Source organism: Prionailurus viverrinus, chromosome B2, assembly GCF_022837055.1.
Source record: "Prionailurus viverrinus isolate Anna chromosome B2, UM_Priviv_1.0, whole genome shotgun sequence".
NCBI classification, from domain to species: Eukaryota; Metazoa; Chordata; class Mammalia; order Carnivora; family Felidae; genus Prionailurus; species Prionailurus viverrinus.
In genome coordinates, this window is record NC_062565.1 from 123,897,971 (window position 1) to 123,907,184 (window position 9,214).

General features: G+C 47.2%; 1 protein-coding gene across 3 annotated transcripts in view; it reads right to left on the reverse strand.

Annotated features, from left to right (window-relative positions):
* MAP3K5 (mitogen-activated protein kinase kinase kinase 5) overlaps positions 1–8,729 on the reverse strand; it is a 207,842-nt gene extending 199,113 nt beyond the window's left edge. The window contains exon 1 of one of the 3 annotated variants that reach the window (XM_047857784.1): positions 7,834–8,729. In XM_047857784.1, coding sequence (XP_047713740.1) covers positions 7,834–8,257 — 424 coding nt within the window. In that variant the 5' untranslated portion in view covers positions 8,258–8,729. The remainder of the gene's footprint in view (positions 1–7,833) is intronic. The other 2 variants (XM_047857785.1, XM_047857787.1) reach the window with 2 other exon arrangements.
* Positions 8,730–9,214: the final 485 nt, after the last annotated feature.

Here is a 9,214-nt window from a genome sequence, read left to right on the forward strand (position 1 = left end):
TGTTTGCTTGTAATGGAATGTTTTCTGTCACCTTGTACAACCTGTGGCATTTAAGTGACACAGATCAGCTCTGGTATGAATTTTAGCAGGAGATGCTGTTAACATTTAAATTTTCTCTTCTCCCTTCTGTCTCCCCTAAGAAAATTACCACGATGTAGCCTGCATTATGTATCTCTTCGTTTTTGTTTTCTTTTGAAAAAAAAAAAAAACACTATAAAATAAAACTTACATAAGATGCAAGTACTCACTTTAAAAATTTTTTGGAATAATTAGATAAGACCTTAAGAATCAGCACTGTCTTATACCCTTCCTCCTTTTCCAATAATCTGGCACATATTTTGATCAGTTTCTTTAACATCGCCAGCCAGAGAGAAAAGCTAATACATTAAAACAGCTAAGGAAACCAATGTATTAGTATCGCCAGTGGATTTTTTAAGTTTTATAATTTTGCTTTGCTTTCCTTTTTTGTTCTTATATACCGCTAATAAAATTTACTAATTTAATTTTGCTCCCTGATAATGATGGTATCTTTCTTAAATATGGCCTGTCTCCCCACTGACCTATATCCAAATTACGGGACGACAAGGCTGTTTTCAAGAAGCACCTTCCCAAGGCTGTGGGTTCCGGATTTCTTCCCGCCATCCACAGAGCTGTGGGTTCCTGCAACACTGCTCCCCCGCCCCTCCATTTACCACACTCTCAACTTCCATCTCGGCCCACGCAGAGTGGAGTGGGGTCTGAAGGGACTACTTGGGGCAACAACTTGGAAAGCAGAAACAACTGATACCTGTTGGTGGAGATTTGCACATTCATTGGGCTTTGAGCGTGTCAATCCCCCACTGCTTCACAAAGAAGCCCTGAACCAATTTTATCCTGCAAGCCTGAAACGGGAACTGAACGGTCCTCTACCCAGGCCTCTGAAACAGGAAGCAGGGGACAGTCCCTGTAGCCACCAGAGGGGAACTGACCTGTAGCAGAAAACTCCCAGAAGCCCGGCGGGAGCCAGCACCACTGGTGAGACAAGGCTACACTCTACACTTATAATTAGGCTTCACCTAGAGGTACAACCCACTCAAACTACCAACTGATGAATGTCTCAAGCAGACCAAAGGTGACCACACTGAGGAAAGAAATCAGGATCCCAAGAACCTGGAAAGCAGGGCAGTCACGACAATCGGCAGTTGGCAACGTGGGGTAAGAAACAAGTGCTCTAAAAACATTTATTTTTGTGCTTCGGGATTTTCTTTTTAATTTCACTTTTTTCCAATTTTCTAGTAATACCCTTTTTGGAAAATTATAACTGACCAGTCATCCAAAAACAAAACAAAACAAAAGAGGAAGCCTGGGGCTCTGCATTCATAGTGGGCAGTCAGCAACTGTCCTAGTAATATGCCAACAAAAAGTTAAAAGCCCAGAGAACAGCCATGTATGGAGGACCACCGGGATTTTTTTTTTTAAATACCTTCTTAACCAGAGGTTTTCCTTATGAGTTTGTCTCTGTTTGCTCTACTGATAGTTTTGCTAAGGCTTATTTCTTGCACAAAGAAGCAGTGACTTAGTATGAAGGGACTAAAAGGTGGTTTAGATCAGAGGTTGCCAAAACATTGCTCTGTTGATTGGTAACATCAAGTTTTCACTCATCCTTGGGGAAATGGAGAAAGAAGAATAATAGTGAGTTTTCTCATACATTTACTATATGTAAAGAACTGTTCTTTATTCTAAGGTTATGCCTTTCCTAATTGAATACAAAAATGTCTTTTCTCTTTAAGAAATCGTAGCAGTAAGTGACTGGTTGCCGACTTTTCTGTCCTTCTCTATTCAATATCCTTACTTGGGAACATTAAAGGTCGACAAACACATGTCAGTTTTCCAATTTTTTTTAACTGGTCCGTGGGAACCACTATTTAAGAAATGCACTGACAGGGCAGAGCCAGCTTCAGATCTTCTGTCTCCCTGTCTCTGCCCCTCCCCTCTCTGTGTCTCTCAAAAACAGTAAAACATAAAAATCAGTTATATATAAAAAAGAAATACAGATTTCACCCTCTCCCTCTAAGTATATGAGGCTATGTATACCAAAGCATCCCTGGATTTAAAAGTAGAAAATGCAGATTGGGCTAGAAGTCTTCTCAGTCTGGGGTAGACAGGAGACAAAGGTTGTGTTTGTTTTGCCTTTTTTTTTTTTTTAAACTTTTATTTATTTTTTTTTTCAACGTTTATTCATTTTTGGGACAGAGAGAGACAGAGCATGAACGGGGGAGGGGCAGAGAGAGAGGGAGACACAGAATCGGAAACAGGCTCCAGGCTCCGAGCCATCAGCCCAGAGCCCGACGCGGGGCTCGAACTCCGGGACCGCGAGATCGTGACCTGGCTGAAGTCGGACGCTTAACTGACTGCGCCACCCAGGCGCCCCTGTTTTGCTTTTTATCAAATAAGACTGGAAGTCTTGCTGGGAGCAAGTGGAACCAAAGCCCAGAAAGTTCAGATGCCTCTCCAATGACATAACCTAAATGGGTAACTTTCATCCTGACCCGAGCAAAGCAGAAACATAATACACATGAGAATATTAAAACTAAGTCTTACCATTTCAACCAGCATGTGTTTCCTTCCTGTTTTCCATGGGTACTACCGGGTGAAGGGCTGAGGAAGAGACTGCCATCTGTAGTAAGCCTGGTGAGGACCCCGGTGGATGAGGGAGTGAAAAGCCTTGAGCAGAGCAATGGTCCTGGGTCTCACATCAACAGGACATTGACAGCCATAATTATAAGGTCAGGAGGGCGAGAAGCTTGAAAGAGGTGAAAGTGTTAATGCATCCCCTGCTGGCATTACTTCTTGGCCAAGTCACCAAGGGTCAAGTCCCCTACTCAGTCTCCCTCCTCTCCCTGCAGCCTTCCGAGCCTTCCTTTGTCCTCTGTGTCACCATATTGCCTCCTCTCATCCTCACCAATCCAAAGAGATGTTCCTACATCTGGCCAGATGCTACCAGAAACTAGATGAAAGCAAAAGTGACTGGGTCTAACATAAGGAAAGGTATGTTCAAAGTCCCAGTTTTCAGTCCTAGGAACATAATTTTCCAGAATGTTTAAAGTGGTGAGTAGGTTTTGGGGTGTCTGGATGGCTCAGTTAGTTAAGCATCCAACTTTGGCTCAGGTCATAATCTCACAGTTTGTGGGTTCGAGCCCCACGTCGGGCTCTGTGCTGACAGCTCAGAGCCTGGAGCCTGCTTCAGATTCTGTGTCTCCCTCTCTGCCCCTCCTCCTCTCAAGGTCTGTCTCTCTCTGTCTCAAAAATAAGAAATAATTCTTCTTTAAGAAAAATAAAAAAATAACATGGTGAGTGGGTTTCATATTTCAAGTACACTGAGTTAACAAGGCTTCCCATAGGCTAGTCCCAGAATCTAAGCAACACCTCTAAGCCTGTTTCTAAACAAAGTGTGCTCCGGGTTCCAAGCAGCAACTTTACGTCACTTCACCTGAATGAATGAATATAATCTCTTTATGGTTCAGTTTCCTTACAAGCAAAAAGGGGGGGAACAATAAAGCCTACTCTAGCTATACTTCACAGAACTGATGTTCATTAAAAAAAATTTTTTTTGAGATGCTGTCAGATGGAACGGTCTACCTGAACGGAGTAGCTCTGTATCACTAACGTATCACTGCCATCTCTTCACTTTTATAGAAACTGACTGCCTACAATGCAGGGGGCTGGGAAGGGGTGTTGTTAGCTTGCCATTTGCCATCTGTGAGTAATAGTCTCATACACGTAAATATGACGATTTTCACAAAAGCTTCGGTAGAACATTAGTTTCCTCTCAGAACAGGAATGAAAGAGAGAATGACAAGTGTAGTCAAAGAACGAACTAGATTATGGTTAAACAATAATCAAATAGGGAAAAGCTTCAACTGCCATCTATTCTTTAAAAAGACCCTGGTACACACAGATAGGGAGAAGCTGATAAAAATGTAACCCAGCTTTAAGTTCTTGTCCAGTCCAGTAAACTGAGCTGTTCCAAGTTAAGTAGCCCTTATTCACCCTTCCAACTCAGTTCAGCTGTCACCTCTGAACCTGCCCTCCCCCTAGTTTGACTCTAGAATGTCTCCTGGGACCCAAGGCATTCTGTAAGGATCTTCGCAGAGGCCTGCTGCAGCCAGGCTTGATGTCTGCCCTTTCCACTCACCCTGAACTCCTTGAGGGGCCGAGGACATGATATATACAAGCAGTTGATTTCACCTCTAAGGACTGAAATAAGTCATTTGGTATTAATGTAATTTATGTATATAAATGTATGTATTTATATATAACATATAATGTAATTCATTTTGTATTAATGTAATTTTAAAGTACAGAATTTAACAGAGCAATTATTCTAACCTTCCACTCTTTTTGGAGATTTAAAAAAAACTTGTAACATTTATTTATTTTTTAATATTTATTTATTTTTTGAGGTGGGGGGGCACTAGTGGAGAAGGGGCAGAGAGAGAAGGACAGAATCTGAAGCAGGCCCCAGAGGCTCTGGGCTGTCAGCACAGAGGCCGACACAGGCTCTAACTCACCAACCAAGAGATCATGATCTGAGCCAAAGTCAGACGCTTAACCAACTGAGCCACCCAGGTGCCCCTATTCATTTAGTTTTGAGAGACAGAGAGAGAGAGTCTGAGCAGGGGAGGGACAGAGAAAGAAACAGAGAGACAGAATCTAAAGCAGGCTCTGGGCTCCGAGCTGTCAGCAAAGGGCCCAATGCGGAGGTTGAAGCCATGAACCATAAGATCATGACCTGAGCCAGAGTTGGACGCTTAACCAACTGAGCCACCCAGCATCCCACTTTGCTCCAAATTAGAGAAGAACCAAAGGCCAGAATCCAGATCTGGACACTCTTGTTCTGATGCTCTGTCCCAGCATACCATGCTGCCCTACCTTTGCCAACTCACGGGATTAAATGGGGGAATCTTGGAAATGTAGTTCTGGGCTCCTGGGTAGCTCAGTCAGCTGAGTGACCGACTGTGACTCAGGTCATGATTTCACGTTTTGAGTTTGAGCCCCACACTGGGCTCTCCGCTGTCAGTGCAGGATCCTCTGACCCCTCTCTCTCCACCCTCCCCTCCTTGTGCTCTCTCCCTCAAAGATAAATAAACATCTAAAAAAATACTTAAAAAAAAAAAAGAAAGAAAGAAATTTAGTTCGATTTTCCCCTCCACATCAGACCCTTGTCAAAGCTACCGGCTTTCGGAGGAGATGAAGGGCTCTGTTCATAATTCCACACTTTGGAGAAGAGCCAGGATGAAAACTCAGATCTAACTTGAGGGACACTGCTCTTCTGAGTATATCTTGGGGATTCAATTTCCAAATGAAGGTAGTAAATGTAGGTAGAACAAAAGATAGCGTGGCACGGGGGCCAAAAATCTTGCCAGGCCTGTTTCTGTACAGCTTGCAACCTGAGAATGTTTTGTTGTTTTTTTTTTTTTTACATTTTTAAATGGTTGAAAAATAATTGAAAGAATAATTATTTTGTGAAGTAAATGAAATTGAAATCTCAGGATTCACTAATAAAATTTTACTGGAACCCAGCCACAATCACTTGTTTAGGTACTGAGCTGGCTGCTGTCGTAACAACTACAGAGTTGAGTAGCTGTGAGAGAGACCTCCTGCAAAGTCTAAAATATTTGCCATCTGGCCCTTTACAGAAAAACGTGTCCCTGGTGGAGGAGGAGTAAGTGCTCTCTCAGAAATCAGAAGACAAGTTCGACCACCCTCAGACTCTCGGCAGCTCTCAGCTGAGAAAACCAAAGGGTTTGGCCAAAATTGCTACCATCATCATTCTGTCACATCTTCGGTGCCGAATGAGAGGGCTCAGAGTTCGTGTCACGCACACGGGAAAGGGTGAAACTGAGGCCTGTCCGGGTTGAATGAAGCAGCAGATGAGATAGAGCTGGCTTGGAAACATAGGTCTTCCCACAGGGTGTCCTCCTCACTATTCCACACTGCCCCTGGACGGCTTGTGAGGTCCCTGGCAGCTCTCCATCACATGATTCCCAGATAGGGAGCTTCCTTTGACCCTGGGAGTAAATCAGCCCAGCTAAATGGGGGCAGCAAGGGCAAAGATGACCTTCGAGGGTCAGCCACCTGAAGTAGACTCCTGCATTGACCAGTTACCACCTCCGAGTCCAGGCCAGTCATGGAGCCCTTGGTTTTCTCCTCTAAGAAGGATAGGAATTATTTCCTTCTCAGGCTTGTTTGCAGAATTTAGCAAGATACAGTTCAAGTGTCAGTTCCCTTGTAATCTTCCTCTCTCCCTTTCCCACAAACAGTATTTGGAGAATAAACAGTAAGTGAGCCTTGTTAGGAAACTTTCTTTCAAATTAGCTTAGAGTTTAAGATTTGTTTTTTTTTTTTTTTTTACAGAGTCATAAAAAATACTGAATCTATCTGTGCAATAAAAATAGGCTCAGTATTTGCTTGGGTGTTTTCCTCACATATCTTTCAGTTCTTTGAAGCTTCTTCCAAATTATAAGCCAAAAATAAGAGTGCTGTAATTTTTAGAAAAAGTTACGTGTATGCAATTTTTATAGCAAGTCACACAAAGAACTAAGCCATAATACATCATACTCATGTTCAGTTATGAAGACCAAGACTGTAAAAAAAATACCAGCACCAGAAAGCCCTAGTTTATTTAGTCTGGTTTCCTTAACATGAAGTTCTTCTTGTTCTTAAAATATTCAGCTTTGGCTGAATTCCAAAGCTGACATAAGCCTACTTCAGGTGTTTTGAAGAGACTAAAGAGAATCAGAACTGAAAGCAAAATTGGAGAATAAAGCCTTTTATGTGATCACAAATGCAAGAACCTTATTGTTTGAAACCACCATTAAATCAAATTTTCCGCCCACACTTACACAAATAAATATGTATATATTCTCATATTTGGTTGCACAGGGTACTGAAGGTTAATTTCAATAGCATGTTACTATTCCTAACATTAGCCAACAGATAGCTAATTGCATCAGTCACTAGAACTGCAATGACACTTTCTGAAATCGGTGATAGGTTGAGAAGATTTTTATGGACTTTTTACGGATTATACTAGCAATCACTTTAACAGCCAAGCTAATCTTAGTTATGAAAATAGCATATAGGATTTTAAACAGTGTTAAATTATGTACTTTCCAACCCATCATGGTATATATGCGGTAATGAAAAAAAAATCCTCTCAAAAGATACCACATAAGTTTAGTGCAAGCTACAAGCTTATGGCTTTTGGAAGTAATTCCTTGGAAGTTCAAATTGGTAAGACTGGAACATTCAAGCCACTAAACTTGTTAAAGTAAAATGACTTGGGAAGATCACGACACGTCATGCAAATTCGCATGGATACACTCTGTGAGCAGCGGGCTGCGTGGTTTCTGTACTTCCAAAACTACACAGAAAGAAACAAATGAGAGCGTCATCTAAAAGTCACAGGTATATATAGAAGGAAAATATGGGCCAAAAGTAACAGAAGAGAAACCAGAACACCAAATGCTGACGGCCTGATTGGAGTAATATCTCGCCCTGTTGAAGAACCGAAAAGTTCTTTATTAGGACCGCAGGGACCCAGAGCTCCAGCGCGGGCCAGTGGGTGAGCCTGGCACAAACACACAGGATCTTGCACCAGCACCCACTCTCTCCCAGAAGCGGCGAGGGCTAGGAGCGGTCACGCAGCGCCGCTCGCTGCCCTGAAGGTGGGGCAAGAAGTAAATGAGTAGGAAGCACGCTTGGAGCCTAGTAAACCGTTTCCCCCCCTGCTGCGGCCAGGGAAAACGTGGCCCCTGGCCGTGGAAGACGGGGAAGGGGTTGCACACGCACCTGCATTGTAGAAACGATCCAGCACCGCGGTTTCCCCAAAGTCCAGTTTACCAAAATGCACGGTCTCCAGGGTGGCGCCCACCGTCTCGCACGCCTCCCGCAGGCTCTGCAGGGCCTCGCTCTCGGCCATCACCAGCTGCCCCTGGCTCGCTTCGTTGATCACATATGCCACCGTGGTCCGTCGGCCGCCTCCGCCACCAGAGTTGCCCCGGCACCGGGTGGCGCTGCTCCCAGAGGTGGCAGCGGGGCACCCGGTGCCCGGGGCGGCGGCACTCTCCACGTTCCAGAAGCTGCCCGGCGGCGGCGGTGGTAGCTGGCTCTCCTCGCCCTCGGCCGCCGCCGCCGCTGCTCCCCTCCGGCAGCTGCCGCCCTCGGCGAAGGGTGGCACGGAGAAAGTGATGCCCTCGCCCGCCTCCGCGCTCATCTCTCCCGGCCGGGCTGCGGCGGCGTCCCCCGCCCAGCCGCACCGTCTAGCCAGCCACAGCTCGGGGCTGCTCCGTGCGCGCCGGGCTAAGCAGCTGCCATCGCGAGTCGCGCCTTCCGCGCCGCGCCGCCGCCTCCTCTCAGGCGCCCTTTCCCCCGAAGGGACGCCGCTGCCCGGCGGCGGCTCGCCCCTCCTCGGCGCCTCCGTGGCCGCGCCGCTCGTCCGAGGCAGGGTGTAGAGTACAAGGGGTGGAGACGCCAGGTTGAGCGGGAAGGGACAGCGCTTCCTTCTCTTGGCGGGCAGACAAGTCGGCTCGCAAACCTGCGCCGCGGTGCAGCTCAAGGGCGCCGCGCTCGGGGTGCGGTGCGCCCTGGCCACCGGGCGCGCGGCCCCGGCTCCTTTGGTGCCGGGCGCTGGGAGGAGCCGGGGAGGGTGCCCGCTGGGTGGGGAGCTACCTGGCCAGCACCTCACGGGCGGGCAGGCTCTCCAGGCTGCGTCCCGGAACAGCAGCAGCCGCAGCCGCAAGGACCCGCCTCCCTCCTCGGCGGCAGCTCCCCTTCATCTGCTCTATTTCCTCCTCCTCCCCTGGCCTCGTTTCTCCACCGAGCGCGCCGGGGCCGCTGCGTCCGAGCGCCAACCTCGCCGCGGGAGTCTCGCCGCTCTTGCAGCCGCTCGCCCTGTCGGCCACCGGCTTCTGCCGCCCACTCGTCGCGGCACCGGAGAGTCAGGGCCCGCCCCGGGGGAGGGCGCTGCTGGGAAGCTCGAGCCCGGACGAAGTCGACCGCGCAGTGGCTCGCGGACTTCGACTGGGCCCGGAGCGCTGCGCCGGACCGGGTTTCTTCGCCGTCACCCACCCGACGCGCACCTAAAAAGACCCGTAGTGAGCCAAAGGCCGAAACGCATGCGACGGCAGCGCAAAGAAAGTCTCTCCTGCGAACACTCGGGGCTCCGGAGCTA